Raw genomic sequence first — 26,233 nt, forward strand, 5'->3', positions numbered from 1 at the left:
AATTGTCAAGCTCGGTGCTGCAAGTACATGAGTACCTTTTTGATCTCACAGCAGTCGGCTCTACGGATGAAACGAGAGCGCGGTCAGCATTCTCAACCCCGGAAGGACATTATCGGTTCACTATGATGCCTTTCGGATTGAAGAATGCCCCTGCCACTTTTCAGCGGATGGTTAACCAGGTTTTGTCGGGTCTGGAAAACCTCAGTGTCACCTATTTAGACGATATTGCTGTCTTCAGCCACACCTGGGAGGATCCCTTATCCCATCTGAAACAGGTGCTTCAGGTGCTGCAGAATGCAGGTCTGACTATCAAGGCCACGAAGTGCCAGATAGCGCAGGGCACAGTGACTTACCTAGGCCATCTGGTCGGTGGAGGTAAGAAACAAGCAGAGGTACAGGCTGTGAAGGATTGGGTCATCCCCACCGCACAGACACAGGTCTCACCAGGTACTACCGGTCGTTCATCGGAGGGTATGGGACCATTACAATGCCCCTAAATGATTTAACTTCCAAGATGCCAAAGAAGGTAACTTGGACCCCTGCCTGTCAAACCTCCTTTCAGGATTTAAAGGATGGATTATGCAGGGCCCTAGTTCTGAAAGTGCCAGACTATGGTCAGGAGTTCATTATCCAGACAGATGCCTGTGATTTTTGGGATTGGAGCAGTGTTAGCGCAGCTGAAATCTGAAGGGGTAGAGCAACCTGTCCCCCTACATTAGCAGGTGGTTGACAAAAAGGGAAAGGAACTGGGCTGTTGTAGAAAGAGGTGTACGTGGTCGTGTGGGCGGTAAAGAAGCTGAAACCCTACATCTTTGGGTCTCGCTTTACAATCCAGACAGACCACTGGTCTCTGCGATGGTTAATGGCGTAGCAAGGGGAGAACCGTAAGCTTTTCCGTTGAACCATATCCCTAAAGGGATTAGATATGGACATCCAGCACAAGCCAGGCTCACAGCATGGAAAAGCAGATGGCCTCAGCCGGTACTTTTGCCTTGATAACGAACCAGACCCTAAGTAGGGTGGTGGTTCACATGTTGAGGCTGGGGGGCTTGTGAGGAATTCGACCATCTGCACGGGGAGTGTGCGCTTGCCTGGGCTTTTTTGATTTTTTGGGAAATGAAAATGAATGATGGGAGAACAACCTCCGAAAATGTATGAGGCCATTACGCGCACACATATTCCCTGCTCACTGCACAACAAACTCATAGTCACGTGTACTCCGGGAGGACACAGCCTACAGGCGCCATCCTCCCCTGTCATGATATGGCATTTATAACGCGCCTATACACAAGTGTTTCAAGGCACGGAGTTCATGTTCAGCTGGCATGTGACAGACATTGGTACATCAAAGCATCTGAAGAAGGGGGAAGGCAACACCTTTCACCCCACCACCAGGATAGCACAGGGGCAACGTGCTGGTCTTGGAAGCAAGACCACGCAGAGCAACAGAGGTTTGAATCCAGGATCCGCGCTTAGAAACCAAACTCTGGTATTAAGCGCCAGAGGCGTTGCTAGGGGGGGGGGCTGAGAGTGCTATAGCCCCGGGTCTTTTGGTTGTAGCCCCAGATAGAAGCTCAGGGGCTACAACCAAAGGTCTATAACTAGCCCCGAGTCTCGCCAGTCCCTACATTAGTTTAGCCCCTGATCTATTCGAGACCTAGCAACACCCCTGTTAAGCGTGTCATGAAAAAGCAACTAAATACATATTTAAACCAAGGGGCATGATGGTGGTATTTTCTATCCTAAAATGACTGGATGGTTAACCCCGGTTGCCCCTTCTACGTTCTATACACATAGCATAAAAAAAATGAAATGAACTGGTTTACGCTGGGATCCGATGCATCTCACTAAGCAGGGCGGCTTTCTAGAGATTACAATCTAATCCCCGCCATCTCACGCGGAAGTTCCAGGAAGCTAGTGTGTGGCCTGTGTCCACTTGGGGTCGGTCCACGACTGGCGGGTGTGTAAGACACGGCCGGGCCAGCAGCTGCTTGCTCGCAGCTCTTCGGGGAAAAGCCGGCGCATGATGTAACTGCATGAAAAGCGCTGCGCGCATAAAGGGTACCGCGCTCGTCCTCCCGGCTTCTTCGCTGCAGCTGCTTCGCGCTCTCGTAGGTCTGCTCCGGCCTGGCCTGCAGGTGCGCCGCGCACGGTGACTTTAGGACGCAGCGTTCTAGGGGCCCACTGCCGGTGGATCAGACGCTCCCTGCACCCCGACCCGCCTCGCTTCATTACGCTTTATTGTAATGCTAAAGCTGCAGAGCGCAGCTGTTGGGCACTTCTCCCACACCTTTCGCGCCGCGTCCCTGGCAGGTGCTGCAATACGTGGCAGTGCGCACCGGGAACCCGCCTGCTGGTAAGTATAAGACGATGCAAGTACATGCTGCCGTGTCTGCCAGTGCCCCCGTTCCCTTTGAAGAATGAACTCTGGAGTGGGAGTTTCTCGTCTACTGTTGGGGACGTGAGTTGGTTTGTTTTTCACTGTCAGTGGTTTCCCCTCGAGCGGGATTCCTGCCGGAGCTCTCGCCCCGCCCACCTTACTGTTGAGACCCTTTAGGCCGCAGGAGGGATTAATGGGTGTGGCACATGGCACTGCACTTTGGAAACGGAGTGATCCATACCGCGGGCCAAGCTTCCCCAGTTTGTGTTCCGTAACTCAGGGTTGCACCTCTGGGTCTGTGAGTGAACCGCGTCGTGCCAGCCCCAGGGCTCAAGAGAATCTGCAATGCTGTCCCAACATTGGACAGACTATTGTTACTCCTTTACGGATTCGCTTCCCAGCTGCCAATCATTGCAGCGTCCCACCCACAGAGGCCAGGTTCGGCCCATTTCTGCGGAGTCTGAGCACATAGATTGTAATTTTAGCTCGCGCTTTTTACTTTACTCGCTAGGGCAGCTTCAGTGCGCTTTGTGGGGGCATGGCCGCTGTCAGAAGCTTAATACGATTCATGGAAGGCGTTAGTAAATAGCTAGTCTGAGGTTTAAATTGCTTGCTAAATTTCAGGAAATGGTCTATTCTGCATCTTCCGGGAGCTGATTCCAGCGCGTGCCTCAATAGGCTGCATGTGTTCCTGTCCTGCCATTCTTCTGAATTTCACCAAAGGCAGGGCGATGCAGTTTTCAAAGTGTCATTTCCTGGTGGGAAACCTGCCTGGAGCCTGATCAGTGGCTGGGTCGATTGCCATGGGTAGCTCTGCGCGCCACACAAATGGTCTTAAAATGTACTGTAAAAATGTACTGCCAGCAGTCATGCACTGCTTCATTGCCATTTCCTTAGCACGTGCATGCTCTCATTTGGTTTTGGAGGCTCGACTCAGTCGCTGCTTCTCCAAGGTGATGGGGGCGCTCAACTAGTGTGACATCACTAATCGACCCCCATAGCTCAATTTTGACAACTAAAACCTTCTTACTTTGTCTTTCAGGTTTCTTGGGGGAGTGGGCATCATTTCGCCCTCCTCGGGTCTCGCCCTGATCACGGAAAATGGCAAGCGCTGGGCCCAGCACGTCGACCTCGGCTGACGGCTCCAACACGGGGGGCACCAGCAGCAATGGCTCCGCCGAGAGCTCGAATCAGGACAGCACGTTTGAATGTAACATCTGCTTGGACACAGCCAAGGACGCGGTCATCAGCCTGTGTGGACACCTCTTCTGGTGAGTCGTCGCCTGCTTTACCGGGATCGTTGTGCAGAAGCCTATAGACACTCTACGTGGTTGGGGGGAGGGGTGATGGTTGCCCCTCGTTCTCCTTTCCCACTCTGCTAGCACCAGTTCACCCCACCCCCTGCTTTCATTCCTTTGAGGCTTCGGATGTGGGGCATGGGGTGTTTTCTTGCCTCATTCTCAACAGGGAGGTCAATATTGCACTCTCTGGTGTACCTGTGGATGGGACTCTGGAGAGGGAAGGATGGTAAACATGCTTCTACCAATGGAATCCTTTTCTAGGCACAGCTCTGAGTGGGAGACTCTGAAGTGTGAAAGGATTTGAGGTCGGCAATGAGTACCGGACCGCTCTAGAAGGGATCGTTTAAGTATACTGTTTCCCCTTCCCACACTAGTATCTGCAGACCAGTCATGCCCACTTCCTGTCTCTTCCTCCTGCCCTCTATTTACATGCAGCACTTCAGGCTACCGTGGTAACTGGGGCTACTACCAGGTGCACATCGCCTCATTTCATTGGTTACATGGTTCTGCTGGCAGCACAGGGGGCATCAGTGTTTGAAGGAGAATCCCTACCCCTGGTGTTACGGTGTAACTGTGATTAGAGATACTGGGTGGTAAGGTGCAAACCCGAACATTTGTTGAACCCAAGGCAACCTGGCCTAGGCTTCCAGCAGATCCTGTAGATCTGGCCCAAAGAGGGTGGGGTCTCCTTTAAGAGTACTCTGGATGCATGAAGTACACCTGTAATGATATGGCATGTAATTGCTCCTTGCCTTGGAGACTGCTGGACTCTTACACATAGCCTACATCCCGAGACGCTATCCTAAATCTAAGAGACTGATAATGCATATACCTCCTAAAAGGACAAAAGTTGCTGATGCACGCCTAAGAGACTGATGGGTCCTATGTCTTAGAGCAGTAGAAGAGGCCAGCATAAGCCTACGGACTGAAATAATTGAGGAAAACCCATACCCATTTAATAATGTTATAGTTAATACTTCAAGCTTATATTTGAATTGGTCATATGCCACTTTATCCATCTGCCACACCTGATTTTGTTATAAATAGAAAAATCCTCACCACATCCATTGCATAGCAGGAACATCCCTGCCAGGCTTTTCCCTGCTCTTCTCTGGTGGCTCAAGCTCTGGCTACACCTCGCTGCTTCTGGGATGCACAGGGGTGGATGGGGACACAGGTGGGCAGCCTAACATCTTTAGCTAGTGGACGGTACCTGGCACTATTAGCCCCAAAGGTAGTTTGATCAGGAACGTTTTTAGGCTCTTTGGGGCTGCAGAAAACCACTTTCTTCCACATAGTACCGTTCACCCTTCCACTTACTTTCCTGACAAGGGAATTGGTTGTGTTGATGTCCATTTGCTCGCTGCCACTTGACCTTACTATATTACTATGAGTAGATGGGGACCATCTAAGCCATTTATTCACTTTTGCAGCATTTTCTTTCTTTAGTATGGATCTCCCGGCTCACTTTTTCTAGGCTATTTTCTTTTCAGTTTCTCAACCCTTATTTTGGTTTCTCTTCTGTTCTTTCTTTGGCATTTGATCTCCTTAATTGCTTTGATTTCTCTGCTATTTTTTCTCTTATTTTCAATCTGTTCCCTCTGACTTTGGCTTCTCTTCCATACTTCCCTTTGCTTTATAGCTGGGGCTCTGCCATTCTTGCCCTTTTGTTGTATTTCTGGAATATTGCCGCTGGTTGCGTGTCTCCAATTAGGTGTAGCTATTCACATGCCTCACTCTGTTGCTGAATCATCAAAGCCCTGTGTAATACCAAGATGTTTGTTTCTCTCCGTCTTTCTCTCTGACCTGTGACTGATCTCCTGGGAACACTAACAGTTGGCCGTGTTTGCATCAGGTAAGATCTGTTGAATTTCTTCTCATTAGCATTGCTTCTGCGCACTGCCTTTCTTTTTCCACAGTGTCTGCCATCTTCTCCACCATGCCCCAAACTGACCTAGTCCCATGATATTTGGGTTGGCATTGTCGCTCCCTGGTAAAACCAGTGCAATTAACACTTTGGACATTGTGGAAGCAGGCCTTCTACCACAGGTAGCTGACTTTGGAAGCACCTTGTACATCCATAGGGTGGGCAACTGTGATGTAGCACACAGTCCGACGATCTGGTTCAAAACCTCTATTCAACTTTTTCGGATGCACTGCCGGTAAAGTTAAGTGGGGAAAAGAGTCTTTCCACACCAAACATTTTTCTTCTTTGAGAACAAGTTCATCAAAACAGTCCATTTATTACACAGTTACTGAGTTATAGCATCCAGCCGGCTTCTTGGCTCTAAACAAAAGATAGGGAGAGTTTAAGCTAAACTCCTATAGGTTCTTCGGTCAACAAACTAGAAATCCTAGGGTTTTACTATTGTAAATTGTTCAGAATAGGGCAAAGCAGTGCGCCTTATAGGTTTAACTATGAGAATACCAATCTTCCCTAATCTTATATACAGTCTCTGGGATGAAGCGGCCAGGAAAGGGTTAAACTCCTGTGTCTTGCTGCAACGTCCTTCTGTGTATTTCTCACATGGTTGGCGGTTGCCATAGAGACTGAATCAGCAACCACGATGTACGCAAATCAACTCTCGTCTAGGACGTTAACTCCGTACCAGACATCGCATTACCATGGTAATCAAACATGCATTAGCAGGCAATCATGTCCCTGCTGAGAATGCTACTCCTCAAAAGACCCGGCTGCAATGGCGGCAGCGCTTCTTATTGAAGTAAGATCCATGTATTCACTTTGTACTTTTGAATCCTGCTTTTTGAACCTTCCTGCTTACACAATCTGCTTTTGGATACTCCCTTTGTACTGGCATTGCCTACCGATCATTTGTTAATGTACCCAGCTTTCTCACGAACAAATTGCTTCTGGATTTTCCTATTGTAGCAGCGATCTGGTAATCATCTGGTACTGTGAGACTTATGATCTTTGGATTTCTGGGTTGGAGTTTCTGTTGTGTTTTGAACCTTTTTTGGAATTTGAACTCTACTTCTTTGCTACATAGAATTACCTTATTGGCATGCTATATGGATGCTTTGCTCTGGAAAGAAGTCTTGCCAATAACCGTATAGTGGTTCCTCGTGCTGCCCGGGAACAAGTCCCATAACCTACTAACCATTCCCTTCCTTGGTGTCGTAGAGGTCCTTCTCCAGTTCCTTATCTATCCATCCTACGTTTATTAACAAGCCAAAAATAGGTAAGCCCTAGTCTTTTTGTTTCTAACTGATAAATTTACATTGTCCGCTAGCGTATATTTGTTTGATCTACAGAGCACTGAGCTCATCTACGGAGCCTAGACAAATATTACTGTAAGAAACCCAAGGGTGTTCTAACGGTTCGACCCTGAGGATCTTTTGTTCAGGTGGACAGGGCACGGCCATCGCCTTTGGAACCAGACCTTCGGGGTGGACCAGTGCGGGAAGATTACCTGAACAAAGGATCCTTGAGGGGGACTGCGGGAGGAATGCCCTTGGGAGAGACGCCGTATTCGCCCTTTTCTGACACCCCCCAGTCTACATGGGATATGTTAAACCAAGTCCCATCCTACCCCAGAGCATCATGCAAAACCAGAACGCATGTACCCACAACCATACATCTACCTTCCCCAATCCGACAATAAGCTACCGAATTTTCCTATAATTACCAGAAAACCCTAAGACTTCCCAACTCTTTCCCCAACCCCCTTTTATTTTGTACAAGCACAGAGACCATGAAGATCACTAAGAAACACACTCCGACACAGAGGACAGACTGTTCCTTTTTAACAGACTGTCCTCTTAACAAGGACAGGCAAGGTCGGGCCTCCCTCTACAACCACTCGCACCTGATTCTGGTTGACTCTCCCAGGGAATATAAAAGGTGGAAAATACAGGCACACTCTGAGCAAGCTAGGGATGCTGGATGGTGCACGGAAGCGAATTCAAGCTAGAGAGACCCTGGAAGGCCCGGAGGAAGGACTGCCTGATTGCTGAACCTGTGAGTACAGGGGAGGCTGTAGTGTGGAGAGGGAACTGCACCTCCCAGGGAGCCAAACCAGGGGCAGCTGGGTTTACCTGGCAGTGCCCACACCCGAGCTCCTCCCCTGGGCAAAGTAGGAAAGCCAAGGCCTTTGAAGGGCAGGTGGCAAGACCCTGACCTCAACAAGTATTTCCTTGAACTCCTGCAGCTCCCAATGGCAGAGTTGGGGAGGCGAGGCCAAGCTTGTGATATGAACCTTGACTCAGGAATTCGAGCTACAAAGACAAGAAAGGAATGAACAGAGCCAGTGAGTTGGTGAGCATCATGAAAGGCCGGTGTGTGTTAAGCAAAGATTGAAGTTGCAACAATATATCGCACAATTAAAGGCTGCACACGTGGGGATGGGACGCAAAGTAAGGCAGACCTGTTGTGAGCTTTGAATTACTGATAGCTGTAAAACCATAGATACCGAGTAGCGCAGTGGTCCGGTGAAAAAAAGTAGTCCACCCGAAAGTACTGTCAAAGGTGAAATGTTTTTTGTTATGAAGCAAAAAAGTGAATGAACTATAAAAAGTGAAGTGATCAATATTAACCCCGGGAAAAAGGGGGAAAGTAAAAAGGTGATTGTTGAACTTTGTGCTTATGACCTCAAACTACCCAGACCAAGAGACACTGGGGCAAGTAACACAAGAGTGTGAATTGAATTGAAGGGAAAGTCGAGTGGTCCTGCGGAGGTCTCTAGTAAAATCCACACACATTCGAAAGTCTTCGACATCAGGTAAAGGTCTCTAAACCCGGAGTGAGACCGGAAGTGTGGTAAGTTAGGGAAAGGGAACCCCTAAAGGATGTGAATCAAGCTTGGGGAAGGGAACCCTCTGCAAGTGCTGTGTTTGAAATGTCCGAGCCCCACTGCGGGAGACCGACGTTAACTTTTTGTTGAACTATGTTTTGAAAGCTGGAAAAAGAAACTTTAACGTGGAAGGCCAGGCGGGCCTAGATCCACGTTTTGAACTGCCTTTGTTTTGAGAACCTGCACCAGAGTGTGTCATCCTGTCTATGGGGACCGCCTTACTCCGTGCTGTTTTAACGTGGGGAGGAGAGCTGACTCTGCCACATTAATTCTTTATATTCAAACACTGATTTCCTTTGCATACATATTCTCCTTTACACACATTTTTATACAAAAGATGGGGCAGGCATTTGGTTTTGTTAGTTTAGGCCATTTCGATTTGACAGACTCAACTAGGACTGTTCTATTTATTATTTGATGGTAGAGACTACTCCCATCTTAGATGTAGGTCTAGATAGGCATTCGTCCAACCCCTTTGCGAGAACAATAAAGATTTTTCAAACTTGGCTTTTGTGTTTGTCTTACTTTTGATACCATGGGTTCATCACATTACCCGGTTCCATCAACAGAAGCATAGTGTCCATAAATGCAGTTTAGCTACAGTACCATATGTCTTAAGTCCTGGTATATCCTCATTTTAATAGCATTATCTGTTTTCTTGCAGCCTGGCACCTTCCTGGCTCTTTTTTTTAATCACTGTCTTGGTGATATTGCTCTCTTATGATTCACCCATATAGCTATCTGTGGGTGAAGCCTTGCTTCATAAGAAAGGTCGCCCTCTTTTGATGAGACCCTCTTTTGGGTTCTAAAATTGAGCTGCTGCTGTGAGGATTTGACACCAGCAATCTATGGTTAAGCTCAGTTCTTGGGATAGTGCCTTATTCGCTTCTTGACAATCCTGTACCAGCAAGTACTTCTTCCCCATTGCTAAATTAGTAGGAATTATCGGGAATAGATATTCTCAATCTGTTGCCATGGAATTTACCTCCTAGGGCAGTTTCAATACCTTGTAACACACATTGACTAGCAAGTATTTCCTCGCTTTTGGTTTGAGTTTCTGTCAGGTTCTGACTTTGTTACCCTCGAGCCAGAGCTCGCCTTACTAGGCCTCTTGTTCTTCTGGGACCAAATACTCGAACACACTCTTGTCAGGTTGCCCAAAACAAGCATTGACAAATCCAGTATTAGCTTTGGCGTTTGCAGTTGTTTGTTGGATTTTATAATTATAGTTATGAATTTGTCTGCCCCATAAAGAAGCGGCCTAGCTCAAAGAATATACAAATTAAAGCGCTGCTCATCACATGGCTATTTATCAGTTATAAGACTAGGCTGGCTGATTAAATGGTTCTAACACTTTACTTCAGCAGTTGAGGCATGAAACCTGTAACCTATACAGTCTGGTTCAGAGGCCCATCTGGCCTGACATCAATAATGTTCAAACACACCTTCAAGTCCCAGTTACGCAGGGCCATTAATGATGTACAACAGAACGGTGGAACAACTAACATCTTGGTTACTACTGGGCCACAAGTTGGTCTGCACCACTACAAAATAGAATACAGACATAACTGATATAGGAGGGCATGGCATTCTTCATAACTACTGTTTGCAGCATGATCAGATAATGTGCTGTACCACGCTTAGCCACACTTTACCAGCCATGCAAATGCAAAGGGGGACTTCAACATTAATGTAAACATGCTTGTTAAAATAGGTATAGATGGATCCAAAAGTGTAAATGATGTGCACCCATTTCTGGCTGAGTAAAATGTGAGAGGCATTCCCATTTTAACACTTGCTTCTGTGCTAACTGAAGCACCTGCTTTACTGTGTGCTTATCTCCAATAAGATGTATTATCGTTATTATTATGAGGGTTTCTGTTGAACACAGGCCTAGCTTCAAGAAGCAACAAAGCACTTTACAATCATAGGGGGACGAACATTGTGAGGAGAGCAGAGAAACAAGGGAGTGGGGAGCTAGCAACAGTGAAGGGGCAGGACGAGCAATTTGGGAGCGAGGGCTCATCAATCAACCAGGAGAAGAAACAGCTCAGATCAAATCACCCTGACTCTGGGGAGTGAAGGGTATGTGGATCTAGGTGATGAGGAGGAGCCATTTCTTAAAGAGGAGGGACTTTAACTCCTTCCTGAACTGAAGAAGTGAGGGGGCAAGTCTAATGTTGGGAGGAGGTTCCAACGTATTTCCTTCGTGCACCGTCCTGGTGGATCTTAGACCTCCGGAGATGCTGAGTTTCTCAGTGGAAACTTAAGGGTGACAGCCTTGTAGATGATGCAGCAGGATTTAAAGACATAATAACAAAGTTTAATTTCAATGCATACCTCAAACCACCAGTGGTCCAGTGTAGAGATGCCACATGCAGATCCATATGTAAGCTTGGCGGTAGTTTCATCATTAAAGATGGACATTCTCATAGATTACCCCGGGTTTTAAGCATTCAGCATCCAGTCCCCTTATACATGCTACTTGCAACATGTAGTCCTTTCTTCACCTCCTTTGTGCTATTTGCATCTCGACCAGGTCACAGTCCTCTGCGAGAGCGAAGTAAAACTAGAGCAAATAAGAGAAAAAGAGTCTGAGACTGCGAGACACTTGGAGGGAATGAGACTAAAAGATCGATGCATCAATAAACAGGGTGGGGGACCGAGAGAGTGGGAGAGGCACACTGATGAGGGACAGACCGAGAGATAGAGAAAGAGAGACAGACAGAGGAGTAACAGAGGGACTGTCACAGTGATGATTGTAGCCATTGCGCTTTAGTAGTGGGATTCTTGTTTAACTTGTGCCAAAGTTTTGAATGTAGTCAATACACCAGCAACCCTTTTAATTGTTGTTTTTCAGCATATAGTGTCATTACAAAAGGGGAGAAACCAAATGCATATCAAGTTTTCTTCCACTCCAAAAGGGGCAGTCCTGCCTAATCGCCTAGTTCATATTGCTTCCGCATGAGAGCGCAAGCGTCCCCAGAAATGTCTCGCCATCATTAGCGAGGTGTAGGTAAATTCGAGGCACAGCAAGCCTAGGGCACATGTTTAGGCATCACACTCTGGGTGACTTTCACAACACCAAAAAGTGTTGGCTGGAAGGCTTTAAATGGATCTAAACGGATGGCATTGCCCAGGGCAGCCCTCCAACCGAGAACAATTGTCACTCGTGAGCCTGGTGTGGCGTTTCAGAAGTGGAAAGAATATATGCAAATCTGGCTCACATATCGGCAGTGGCTTCGCCAGGAATCAAATATAGGAGGGGCCACAGACAAAAGTAGGGGCGGGGGGCGCCTACAAAAGGGCAACATGTGATGTCGGAAGAACTCCTTCAGAGAATCTTTTGTGCACACCAACTGCCACACCCCTTTTGTGCACCTCCCCTCCAATCAGAATGTAGGCACTAAACCATTAAGTCACTAATGACCCATCATTAGCGCTTTTATGCTTCTGATTGCTGGGGCTGCTCTTGGCTGCAGGGTGACTTGAATGTTAATATTTTTATTTAGCAACATAGTCAAACAAAACATTACAATAACAGTCAAATATCAAACAGTGGAATATAAATGGACTAATCGATACAAGTGGACAACAATTAATAATAAATGAGCTAATACGTTCTAATCAATGAAGCAAGGGAAAAAGAGAAAGAGGAAGGAAGAAAGGGAAAAGGAGTCATTAAAAAGTTATAAATAGGAAACATAAGCAATATCAGCTCAATTCATGAACAAACAAAAGCATCCCTCAACATAATCACCTCTATGGATATGATCTCAATGGTCTATAGAGAAAAGAATGAAAAAGAAATATTGCAGCAGAGCAGGAAACCTTGCAACCAGTCTTGAGTCATTAGAAAATAGAACTGTATAAACTTCTATATATACACATTAGCCATAGGCATCAAGGAAACTCCCCCATATGTTCCAAAACGTATCAATGTCCCCTGCTTGTTTGGAGATGGCTCTTTCATAGGTGGAGACGGTGAGCAGCTCCTCCACCCAATCGTCGATACAAAAGGACCTTAAGATCATCTTTTTCTCAATCATGCATGCTCTGAGAACCCAGATTTTCTTGCTGAATGGAACATCCTCTACTAGAGACACATCCCCCAGTACCAGTAGAGTGGCAGTCATTGGGATTGTACAACACAGGATCAAACCCAGCCTTTCACAGACCCTCTCCCAGAATGCTTTAGTCTGGACAGAACCAGATCAAATGACAGAGGGTGCCCATTGCGTTTTTGCACTTCCAACATAGTTTGTTTTCCAGAAGCTGTCTTTTAAATAACTGTACCAGCGTCCACTAAGACCTAAAAAGGAGTTTGGTTTGCGATGCTCTTAGGCCCCAGTCCATACTCATTAGGTGCATATTCCCACAGCAACGCTGCCAGCAACTCTGACCAATAACTTCTCCTAGTTCTTCAGCCCAGATGGTCAGTAATCTCGGGTCTCCTTTACGACAAGCCTTGACAATTCCATAAATAGTAGCAGCAAGATAAGATGCACTCTTGCAGGTCTGTAAAGCTGACCAAGCTATACTCTGAGTTGCCAGTTTTGATACGGCCACACTTGCAGTAATAATGTTCTTCAATTTTCTGTATACCGCGTAAGTGGAATCAGTCATGTTCAATGAGCGGCGCAATTGTGCAAACGGGATCCATTTGTCACCTTCAATCAGATCTTTAATGTATTTTATTCCCGCTAGAAACCACACTGGCCAAAATAGGACTTTACCCTGTGATTTCAAAGCCAGGTTAAGCCAGATCGAAGCATCAGGGAATAAATAAGGCTTAGTACTTATGCGTTTAGATATATCGAACCAGCAGTCCTGCAAGAAAGCAGTCACTGGATTTTGCCCTTTGGAGGATCTTTTACTGGTTGTTAGTAGGGCTTTTGGATCGAACTGTGATAATGCACGGCTCTCCCTGGTTATATCTGCTGCTTGGTCTCCGTCCATTTCGATGACCTTGCGGTAAGTTCATTCCCCCTTGTTTTGAGGGGAGCTGCATTTTCCACAATGCAAGTCTTGGCGGCTTTCCATACCAGATGAACTTTTGCATGATCCTGTCAATTTCCTTGAAAAAATGTCTTGATAAGATTTTTGTTATACAATTGATCTTCCCTCATGTGAGTCCCCACTTATCTAGGTCTGATCGAAGTTTTGGCAAGATCTTTTCAAGATTCATTTTAGTCAACTTTACCACTTCTGGACCTAACCAGATACCCAAACACTTCATCCTTTCTGGACACCAGGTAAACTGGAATTGATCACAGGTATGTTGCAAACAAATATTGTTCAATGGGAGGATCTCAGACTTATCCCAATTCACCTTATAACCAGACACTGAGGAAAATTGTTGGATATCTCGCATTAGGTGAGGTATGCAAATTGCTGGATCCTGTAAGGCCTCCAGCAGATCATCTGCGTAAAGCCAGATAAGATTTTTATGATCATTCCCAATTATCATTTGAAGACTCATCACCTCCAAGTAGCACTGCCAATGGCTCCATTGACAAGATGAATAATAATGGCGAGAGCGGGCAACCTTGGCTGGTACCCCTGCGAACCCGGAAGACGTCCGAAATAAGACCATTTGTAAATATGCTTGCAGATGGTTGTGTGTATAACGGCCGTACCCAGTGTTTGAAATCTTGGCCAAATCTCATTTTGTCTAAGCATGAAAACAGGAAGGCCCACTCCACACGATCAAACTCCTTCTCGGCATCCAACAAGACCACTGCAGCTGCATTCAGTTGTTTATGTCCATGTTCAATTGTTAATAGCAAGCGTCTCATATTATCAGCCACTGCTTTTCCGGTGACAAAACCAACTTGATTCCCATGAATTAACAAAGGTATCACTGATTCCAATCTCATAGCTAAAGACTTTGCCAGAATCTTGCAGTCTGTATTAATACAACCGATTGGTTTATAGTTTTCACATCTTGTAAGGGATCTATCTTTTTTCTTTAAGATTGTTATCAGTGCGTGCCGCATCGTGTCTGGCATAGATCCAGTCTCAAAAGCGTTGTTATAACCATCACAAAGAACTTGCAGAGCGGTGTCGGGTAAAATCCTATAAAACTCTACAGGCAATCCATCTGTGCCTGGTGACTTGCCCACATTAAGTTGGAAGATGGCCAGACGAATATCTTCCATTACAATTCCCCCTTCAAAACTGGTTGTTTGATCATGTCAGTCGAGACATTTCTAATGAATTTAGGACATTTTCTATCACATCCAGCTCACTGGTCAGATCTGATCTATAGAGTATTTCATAAAAGGCATGGAAAAGTGCTTTTATTTCCTTTTGTTGTGTTTTCAAACCATCATTAGGAGTTCTAATTGCAGTGATAAAACGACTACTCTCAGCTACCTTCAGCCTGTGTGCAAGGAGCTTGCCTGCTTTTTCTCCGTTCTCAAAATAGATTATGCTTTGTTCAGGCAGAGGATAAACTATCTGATCTGATAGTCATTTATTTAGTTCATATTTCGCCTTCCTTCTCTTATGCTTACCGGTTTTAGACATCAGCACACCACGAATAAAACATTTCATTGCTTCCCAAACTGTAGAGACTGATATAATCTGTACTATTGATTCAAATGAAATCTTCAATTTCTTTCACAATTTCATCTTTAATCTTTTGTTTTAGCAGAATGTTCGAGTTCCTTCTCCATCTTGAGGATTTGACCAGAGTATATTGCAAAGAAAGACGCAGGGACACGGGTGTGTGGTCTGATATAGCAATGGCCTGATACTCGAATCAAAGCAACTTGGTATTACTTGGCTGAAGTCATAAAGAAGTCAATACATGAATAAGTGTCATGACGCGATGAGTGAAAGCTATAGTCTCTTTCAGACGGGTGCTCCAAGCGCCATATGTCCACCAGATGGAACTAGTTTAGCAAATGTTCTAAATACCTCCTGCTCTTCTTCGGTATATGTGAACAGTCTCCATTTGAGCTGTCTAACGCTAGATCCAACACTTGGTTAATCACCGGCCAACACAATTGCACCAACATTACAGCTTTGAATTAATTGCGCAAGTTTGTGGAAGAAAAGGGAATCATCCAAGTTGGGTGCATACACATTGCATAACAACATTGTTGTATCTTGTATTTTGATTATGACACAAATAATTCTTCCTTCCTTGTCTGCTTTGCTGGAGAGGACTGTTGAAGGCAGGTTTTTTCTAATTAGTATCGAGACGCCTCTTTTGCTGGTCGAATATGTTGAGAAAAAGCTTTGGACTACTCACGTCCGTTGAAGTTTCTCAGCTTCTTTATCATCCAGGTGTGTCTCTTGGAGGAAAGCAATGTCGCAAGATGTGGATTTCAAATAAGATAAAACTTTTGTTGGTTTCACAACATTCTTAAGACCATTCGCATTCCATGAAACCATGTTAAGCTGATTAACAGATCTAGAATTCATGCTGTAAATCCTAATTAGAATCAAATAAAGAGTGTGATCAATAAAGAAAAGTGAGAAGAAAAGAAAGAACAGAGATAGGAAAAGGTAAAAACCCACACCCAGCCCGGGCATGAGTTAAACAGATAACTCTGGTAATAGTTACAAATAGATGGCCCACTCGTCGGATGTAACGCTGAGCGAAGTACAAAAAATAAATATTCTTTAACAGCAACTGTACAAATTAAACCACCAACCTCAGCCCCCCCGCACCCTGCAAATATATATTAACAGCTGATACCAATGTGTAAGAAAAACTCGCACCCTTCAAACGCCTCCAACTCCCAAGTACTTTTATCTACACGCTGTGAACCAATATCAGGTTGAAGCATTGACCCATCACACAAGAAATATCCATTGTAACAAGCAAAGTTCAGCAGTGGCTGCCAACAAAGCACACCCATAGTCCAACTAGAACATGTTAGTGAGCAAACAACCCGATATTCGGAGGCAAAGCAAGTAGAGCCAGTAGCGAATGAATGAGTGCACCTGGTCTACACGTAAGATGACTCAGTAAGTTAATGTCACCCCAAACATCATTCCCCATGGCAAATGTCTTCTTTTAATAGACGATTTTACTATGGGACCTGCAGCAGTGGGGGTTTGGTTTGAGATTGACAAAACGTAAGTAAAACCGACCTACGCAAAGAGAAGACTCAGGCAATTGCAATTGACTTAAAAGGTTCAATACAGCTGTTCTTGCTTTGTGCTTGCCTCGTTTAATGCTTACACTAATAAATAAACAATTGTCTCCCTCAATTCCAACCCCAAACAAAGGATTGTTAACACTTCAAAACACCGACCAGGGCAACCCCAAAATGAGCGCTATAAAAGGAAATGTCCATGTAGTAGAAGTGGATGACAAAAGCACAGCACGTCTGTGCCACTCAAAACGGTGAAAGCGCTGCCTCTTCAGGAGCCCCTTCTCATAAGGACTCTTTATACAGAACGAGACACGATCATCCATTGCAGAATCACAAGAGTAAGATCGCCCTGAAGGGTGACTGCATAAGTGAACAAGACTCCCGTAAAATACTACTAAACCAGACAAGTGCACCTCCAAACCCAACCCAAGGAGACCAATGCCACCTAGACCAGTGGGATAAGGGACAACGGCGGTAATATCAACACAGCTTGTACGCAGGTCCCCATAGAGGCCGTACCCCGTGTCCGCAGCATAATGTTAAAGCACGTAAATAAGGGCATTGATAATAACAATCACCTAGTTGTGTGTCTGGGCGTGCCACCGTATAGTACGGGTGTATTGACAACTATCATATCTGGGCCTGTGTGACAGATTGTATCTGTCCGTGAATGTAGGGGTGAACACGTGTGAAATTTCTCCATGTCCAGATAGGCAATTTCTCGTGTGCAAAGTTGCGTGCAAGTTGGGATGTGTGAGAGTGGGTATGTACGCCACTACCATAGTAGGTGCATCCATGGTGAGGCGCGCAAACAGGCTCACTGTAACCTCGGACTCCGGCAGAAACTCGCCCTCCCGCCCCATGGCCCGCAGTAGAACAAATACGGCATACAACTCGAACGAAAACATTAAGCATTGGCCGTTTATAGGTACACCTTATCAATCTTAGAACCAAGCCTACCCATGGCCTAATGACAAAGTAACGGTTATCTACGCCAGCATTATTTAGTCTCATCCCATTAGTATCCTGCCGTATCTACCATGTAAAATGCACTTCTAAACTAACAAGGCAGTCGCAACGTGATGCAGCGGGAGCGAAAGCGTGACCAGGGCAGTCTCGTGCTCGCCGGTGCAGCCTCCTTCAGACCGACCCGGAAGACACGCATATACGTAGTTCCCAAGACTCTCCATCGCGAGAGCGTCTACGTGACTACGTTACGCACGCGTGCCGCTCTACCAGAGGGCCTTTTTTTCATCAGTAGCTACGGGACAAACGAACGCTACGATGCGCATTAATGACTAACAAGTTTGCAATAAAAAACGAATAGCAACCGTTAAGTGCAAAAAGCCAAAGCAAGCAATAACCGAGTTAAAAGTAATTGTAATGTCCTTTCATCATTTCATCACGGGACCTTTCGCGAGCTCCCGTGATGGAAGGGTGAATAGAACATAAAGATGTATGTTCTGAATGCGAGATTCAAATGGTCTCATGTCAGTTGCTTTCCACGGTCGGTGGGGCCGATTGACTTTCACTTAGCTGTAAATGTAAATAAACAGCTTGCCTATAAATCATGTCTTCCTGCGTGTAATTGAACACTTCAAGTGGCGACGAGGATCTTCAGGCCCCACCGCCCCTTTGTGTGCCCCAGGCGTTCATCTTATCCTGAATTGTTTACCATCTTCTATGCTCGGGTTGCCAGCCGTGATGATTGCGTGAGCTGGCCCTGCAGCTGTCATAAAAGCTGTGGCCGCTCCGCTCCACTCCACTTCCAGCGACGGCCAGTCAAGGTCAATTATGTGAGTGGTTTTCTTTAATCCTGCTTGTGTTTACCTTTAATGTATATGCCGTCCGGACACGCCTTTTGGCCTGTGCTGCTAGGATTACCGTATTGCACAGAATAGAAGTGTTTATTTTCTGTCTGTCACAAGTCTTCCATCTACCGTAATCCTCAGTATAAAGGCGCAATCACATGGAAAGAGGAGGTACATTGAACTTATAAGCGTTAAAAATTGCAATTTAACATTGCAGTATGTCATATTGTTTGGCTGATAATTAACCATTTCAAGCCCTCCACCCATATTCTCTACACAGTGTGCAGTACAATGGAAACAGAGAACTAATGTGATACATTAATGCACTGCAGCAACTTCCTGTAAGTGAATTTAGAAGAGACATTAAGGAGACCAGATTTCACATATTTTGGTCAACACTTTTCAATTTTGTGACACATATACTGAGTGGTCAGCATGTCTTTCAATAGTGTACCACCGCCAATGTTTTTCCTTTCGGATGTTGGTGAACCAACTATTCCATGGAAAAGATGGATTAAATCATTTGAACATTACGCTGGCGTTGTATGTGGTCAGAATTGCAGCGTGGAGAGGAGGAAATCTCTTTTAATGCATTGTTTAGGCCCGGCGGGGCAGGAAAAATTCGAAGATCTACCAGAATTACTTTCTGATGAAGATAATGACTTAAATGAATATGAGCGGTCGGTGAAGAAGATGGGGAAACATTATGAAAAGAAACTGAGCACTATTTTGGAACGTTATAAATTTGGAAAAAGAACTCAAGGAGAGGGTGAGAGCATAGAACAGTACATCACTAGTTTGAGAAAGCTAGCCAAGACATGCAATTTCAATACTCAGTTGGACGAGAGGTTGAGAGATCAATTCATGCTGGAGTGTAGGAGTAGCAAAGTAAGAGAAAGATTATGGGCTGAGGACGACCCCAACTTGGACACAGTTTTGCGTGTGGCTAAGGAAGTGGAGCACACTGAGAAATGTGTTAAGGAATTAGAAAGCAGGATGCAAAATACTGATATTAAACATGACATTTCAAAAGAGAAGCATAATGCACTTACTACAGGTAAAGAGAATGAACCCATTGGCCAAATTTCAGGAAATTCCAACAGGAGATACAAATCAGAAAGAAACGGGAGATTACCGTGGAATGATAAAAGAAAAAAACCAAGCTCCAGAAATTATAACAGTGATGTGAGAAAGAAAAGTCCGCACAGACATGGAGACGACCCCAGAAGGAAGAACACAGGGAGATGTTTTAGATGTGATAGCATGGATCATTGGGCGGATAACCCAGAATGTCCTGCTCTGAAAATTATATGTGGGAAATGCAAAGGCAAGGGGCATTACGCACGATGTTGCAGAAGGCAAAACACTTCCACTAACTGGATAGGAAGCGATGAAAATAGTGATGAAGGTGAAGAAGAATGTGTGTTTGTCGTGACGGACGAAGAAAATGAACAAGAAATTGAGAGTCCCAAGGCCGTAGTTTGTGTTGATGGAACCAACATGCACATGATGATTGATTCAGGTGCAAAATATACCTTGATACCACAAAATTTCTGGGACAGGAAGAAACATGAATACCTGCATGAATCAGACATAAATCCCAGAGCATATGGCGAAGTTAAAATAGATGTCATTGGATGGTTTTGGGGAGCACTCAAATTCAAGGAGAGGAAAGCAAATGGGAAAATATACATAACAAAGAAGGGGAGAACGCCCTTGTTAAGTTGGACTCATCAATGTAAACTCAAAGTGAAGTTGGATGCTGCGTCGATGAGTCTGTATATGCGGTTGAAAGTAACGCTGGAAAACTTCAGGGAAACAAAGAAGTCACCAAGGAAGCTGATATGATGAAAGAAATTTTCAGGAAAGAAATCGGATGTCTGCGTGGATTTGTTCATGAGATCAAAATGAAGCCAGGACATGTTCCTGTTGCGCAGAAGTTACGCAACATTCCACTTTCAATGAGAGAAGAAGTAAGAAAGGAAATTAAGTTATTGGAGGATCAGAAAATCATCGAGAGAATAGATGCCAGTGAATGGGTCTCGCCATTAGTTGTATTAAGAAAAAAATCCGGAAAATTGAGAATATGCGTAGACATGAGAGAATTAAATAAGTGCGTGATCCCGGACAGACATCCACTCCCCAATATTCAAGAGATTGTATCCACTATTGGACCCTCGAAGTATTTTTCCACTCTGGATCTAACATCAGCATACCATCAAGTTAAACTTCATAGGGATTCTAAGAAAATGACAGCCTTTATCACGCCTGATGGGCTGTATCAATACCGAAGATTGCCATTTGGGTTGGTGTCAGCTGCTTCAGTGTTTCAGAGAATCATGCACAAACTATTTGAAGGTGACGAAGGAATTATTTGTTTTCAAGATGACATACTAGTACACGCTGTCAATCAGAAAGTGCATAATGAAAGATTACAACATGTCTACAAGAAGTTATATGAAGCAGGTATGACCCTTAGTAGAGATAAATGTAATATAAATCGTAGCGAGATCGAATATCTAGGACATACCATATCTGCTAGCGGCATAAAACCAAGGAAACAACTTGCAGATGCCATAATGAACATGCCAAGACCAGAGTCAAAGGAGGGCGTGCGTACGTTCATTGGAATGGCAGAGTATTATTCTAAGTTTATAAAGGATTTTGCCATACATACTGTTCCGCTACGTGAACTCCTAAAGAAGAAGTCATTTGAATGGAACAGGGAGTGCGAAAAAGAATTTGAAAATATCAAATCAGAATTAAACGGAGCACCATCACTGAAGAATTTCAAGAGTGGGAGGAAGACTATAATAACAACAGATGCAAGCAACCGAGGGTTAGGAGCTGTTGTCACGCAAGAAGTTGAAGGAAAAGAAGTTCTTATAGCATTTGCATCCAGATTGTTAAAGGGTGCGGAAAGGTCGTATGCTGCAATAGAAAAGGAAATACTGGCCATCAAGTGGGCAACAGAAAAGTTTAGGAATTTCATCTGGGGAGTGGAGGTGGAGATTCGCACTGACCACAAACCATTGATACATGTCATTATGAATAAAGGTTTGGACAATGTATCTAACAGAATTAAAAGATGGGTAGTACTTCTGCAGGAGCACAACTGTACAGTACGATATGTACCAGGAGTGAAGAATCGTGCTGCTGATTGTCTGTCGCGGTTTACCAACAATTCTGAAGTAGATAATGAAAGTGAAGACAATCCTGAGGTTGTTTTGAACGTCGAAGCGTTTTCCATATCCAAAACTGAGTGGGAAGAAGCGGAAAGACAAGATGATAGTATAATACAGTTGAAACAAATTATACGAAACAATGGAAGTTTAAAGAGAGTTATGTTTGAAGAGTCCGGTCTCATCGAATACTGGAGAGTTGCAGATGAACTCAACGTAGCGAGTGACAGAATTATGAGAGGAGATCGGATAATTCCACCTACAAGTTTAAGACAAAGAATCATCGATCTGGGCCACGAGGGTCATCAAGGAATTGTGAAGACTAAACAGAGAATACGTGATGATTTCTGGTGGCCAGGATGTGACCTACAAATTGAGAGAACCATCAGAGAATGTATCCTTTGTAATCAGAGTGACAGGGCGTGTGTGAGTGAGAATTACCCTATGGTGATAACGAATATTCCAGGGAAAGTATGGGATGAAGTAGGCATGGACATACTAAGGCCTATTCATTGTGATGGTAAACAACAGTTTTGCTTGGTGGTCATTGACCTTCTGACCAGATGGGTAGAAGTTCTAATCAAACCTCATATGAGTGCTAAAATAGTGATAGATTTTTTGTCAGAGATATGCACTAGAGAAGGTTTCCCAAGAAGCATATTAACTGATAATGGTGCCCAATTCAGGTCAAAAGAGATGGAAATGTTCTGTACCAATAATTCCATTGTGCACAAAACTAGTGCAATATATCACCCACAAACCAATGGGGTGGTTGAGAGATTCAATAAGGTGCTCAAGGATGCTATTCGGTGGGCTTGGTCAAATGGGCTCAACTGGGAAGAAGCAGTGAAAAGGAAAATAATTGCTCACCGTTTTACTCCCCATAGTACTACTGGTCTATCACCTTTTGAGTTAAGTAGAGGGCGCAGAGCAAACACCAAATTGACACCATCTTGGTTGGAGAGGGAGACCATAGTAAGAAAAGATTTTGGAGAGGCGGTAGAGAACATTAGGAAAATCCAATTTAGGAACAAGGTAGCTCACGATAGTTTAATGAGCAAGAGGAAAAGAAACAAGGTTCCCAGAGTGGGGGGTCTGGTAAGAATTAAACTACCCCCTGTACTAAGAGATGGACCTTGCAAATGGTCCAGACCAGTGAGTGTGATTGAGGTTTTTAGACATGCGGTGAGAGTGCAAGATGGCAGAGTTTGGAATATGGAGAGAGTATGTGTGATGGAGTCGAGTAAGGATGTAAATACTGGTGAAATGGAACACAAGGAACAACTCAGTAGGGGTGACAATGAAAGCATGATAAGGAATGTTCAGCATGTGAGATCTAGGTCGAATAGAAATGAAATGTCAAAAATTTCCTTGCCAACATCTAAACCAGATCCTCTGCATATGTCAAGAACAGGAAGAGTGATCCGCAAACCAAGCCACATGAAGGATTTTGTTTGATATTACTGGGGATACAGAAGAAGCCTAACAGACTGTATTTCATGAATGGCAAGAGACTAAGGAAGGGAGATGTAGAAGAAGACTACTAGACTATGTTCCATAAACAGCAAAAGACTAAGGAGGGGAGATGTGTAATGTCCTTTCATCATTTCATCACGGGACCTTTCGCGAGCTCCCGTGATGGAAGGGTGAATAGAACATAAAGATGTATGTTCTGAATGCGAGATTCACATGGTCTCATGTCAGTTGCTTTCCACGGTCGGTGGGGCCGATTGACTTTCACTTAGCTGTAAATGTAAATAAACAGCTTGCCTATAAATCATGCGTGTAATTGAACACTTCAGTAATCAATCAAAGGTACCAATGACCTCAATGTGCATATCCGTTACATACTATCCAAGAAGGAAAGAGAATGAAGGGGAAGCATACACAAACCCCCTAAGGCGGATAATTCTTGTTGGGGTATTTTCTAAGCCAAGCACAAGCCTGATCTTGGGCATCAGTGAGTGAGGTGGGGGCACACAATGGGGCCCAGGATTTCAGAGGAAGGGTCCGAGCCCCCCAGCACCTTCTAGTGACGCCACTGCATATAGGTGAGACGCCCCTCTTTGGTTTGTAAGGATATAACAAGGGCCTACCATTGGTACCAGAGGCTAGACTTTTTACTCGCCCCTGCGCTGAGAGGTGCAGGGAGAAGAAAGCATGGAATAACGTTAATTGATGCAGGCAATGCCTGCCATAACCTGGGCATTTGTCCAATAGCTATGCCGTTTGTATCCAACCTCACTCATTCTGTCAGACCCTTTGTTTCCCCTCCAGTAAGGTGCTGCATGAGACATTTCCTTTGGTTTGGCATAACAAGGCCGCAGATTTATTTTTACATATACATGACCACTGCAAACAGGTAAAAATTAGTTCCAACAGGTGTGGCGACTGCTCCTCGTCCTGCTTCCCCCTTTTTCCTCCATACTGATTGCAGGCACAACTCCCCCAAGGCCCTCGAGTCTGAGAAACCGCCTGCCCATGCAGGTCTTTGCGGACTGGGGGAGCGCCGTTTGTTGGGGGGAAGTTGAGCCCCAATTGCTACCGCCAGACACCCCCGCTGTTTAGGCTCCCAGGAGGCGCTGTCTAGAATGGGCGAAGCCCCTTCCGGTTTAGCAATGGCTCATTCGGAGTCTTTGTCTTATCATAGGTTGCCACAACCCGCCTGTCCATCCTGCGACAACGACGTCCAGGCTCCGCCATAGCTGTAGGGTGGGAGGGTGGGAAAAACGAAGTCCTCCTCTCTTGACGGGCGCCCGGCTGCTGGAAGAGCTGCAAGTGCTCCTGTGCCGGGCGCCCGCCGCCTTTATGCCCCAAGCCCCGCCCCCTTCTTTTGTTGCCCTTCGCGGGCTTTCCTGGGCTCTTGGCGCCCTTTTCTCTGGCTCCTTTGCCGCCCTCTCCCCTGCCCCTGTGGGGGAGGGGCAAGAGAGCGTAAAGGAGGAAGGCCCCTGCCCCGGTTATCGGGGTGCCTCCTCCATTCGCCGCACTCTCCCCTCGTCACCTTCAAAAGCTATGCCATGGCTCGAGTGACTTTGTGAAAGGTGAGCCCAACTCGAGCGAAGCGTCGCCTTGTCCAACCTCTGTAATAGAGTAAATTAAAGCAACACCGCCACCCGATGACCGTTAACATAACTGCATGTAATTACCCACTGTTCTCAAATTCGGCTTTCTGGGGTCTTTTTGACATGCCTCCTTGTACAAAAAAGACCAAATGGTACAGCACCTTGGGAGGAAGGAGTGGACATATGTGTGTCTTGCGGGCTTGTGCATGGATCTTCCCGGTTCTATGTGTTTTGATCGTAGAGAGTTGGTCGAATGCAAAACCATCGATTTTTTTTTCCTTTTTATATTTTGAATTCATTTGGCCGTCATTATATACGGGCGCAGGGATACCCACATCCACTAGTTCCCTACCCACACCCCACATTTATTTTCGGTCAAAAATATGCAATGGGTTTGCTTTGGATCAAATCTGCTGCGCTAGAAGTTTCCTATCGCATCTTTCCCTGAATTCTCTGCCCCCCCACACACCCCTACTTCTACACGCCAACCAAATATTCTGCTGGTCAACCTGCTGTTCCTTCCCTGCCGTTTTGTTTTGTTGTTTTGTTTTGCCTGCAAGCTGGCGATAAAGCGCAATCCTGAGCCATATTACAGCAACTTTGCACCAGTGCAAGTACAAAATTGCACATTATTCACATTGGGGCTAAAATTACCCTAGTGCAAAAAGCATATAGTTTAAATGCATTTGTACACTGGCAACGTTTACCCTGGTGCTAATACCATTCCATATTAACACTAGGGCAGACTTTGCCCTGGTTCAAATATGCATTGAAAGCATCTTTTTTTTTGTCTACCGGTAAACTTTGCCCCAGTGCTAATATCTTTCAACGTTTCTGTAATCTGGCCCCAAACACTAAAAAGAATGGGATGTCTAGCGCAGGTGTGCAAGCAACGGTGGTTAACGGTGTAGGACACTTGCACATCCCCAAAAAGCTCGCCTTCCGACATCAATTGTTCGCCACAAACTGCAGTAAAAGACGATACAATTCCATGTTGATGGCTCAATGAAAGCACATTCGCAAAGTGTGGGTGATGTGGTTCAGCCCAAACTGGAGTTGATGTTTACGTTTAAATAAAAAACAGTATTACACATTTTTAAAAAACTTGAGATGGAGTCTATCGCTATGTTTGTTTAAATTTCACATCTACCTCCTCACACTTCAAATTAATGTCCCCTTTTAGCCATGGGATCCTAACGGTCCCAAATGAGTGGATAACTAGAGGAGCATCTCCTAATGAAAGGAATTGCAGCGTCATTATTTGATTTGCATATCTGTTCTTAAATTGATTTATACTTTTTACATGAAAGCTATTCCTACGAATGTGCAAACTTAAACGATTTGAAAAGTAGCGCCTTGGCATAATAGCTGAGAAATGATGTCTGGGTTGAGGTTACAGTGCAAGTGGGGCCACTCTGGCGACAGGTAACATGTACTATAGTAAAATAACTGAGAGTAAAAAGAATGGGAAACATCATTAATTAGCTGTGCCCACTAAAATCAGAATTTTCAACTTTGGCATAGTAGTTCACCAAATCAATTTTTTGTGAAATTTTTTTATCCTAACGATGC

At 44.9% G+C, this 26,233-nt stretch overlaps 1 protein-coding gene across 10 annotated transcripts in view; it reads left to right on the forward strand.

Annotated features, from left to right (window-relative positions):
- Positions 1-26,233, forward strand: part of RNF185 (ring finger protein 185) — a 230,799-nt gene that overhangs the window by 107,498 nt on the left and 97,068 nt on the right. For 2 of the 10 annotated variants that reach the window (XM_069619787.1, XM_069619796.1), the window contains exons 2-3: positions 3,423-3,651; positions 5,518-5,536. In XM_069619787.1, the coding sequence (XP_069475888.1) occupies positions 3,482-3,651; positions 5,518-5,536 (189 nt within the window). In that variant the 5' untranslated portion in view covers positions 3,423-3,481. The other 8 variants (XM_069619792.1, XM_069619789.1, XM_069619791.1 and 5 more) reach the window with 8 other exon arrangements.

The sequence above is a fragment of the Ambystoma mexicanum genome, chromosome 10 (genome assembly GCF_040938575.1).
Source record: "Ambystoma mexicanum isolate Mex_15411 chromosome 10, UKY_AmexF1_1, whole genome shotgun sequence".
NCBI lineage: Eukaryota > Metazoa > Chordata > Amphibia > Caudata > Ambystomatidae > Ambystoma > Ambystoma mexicanum.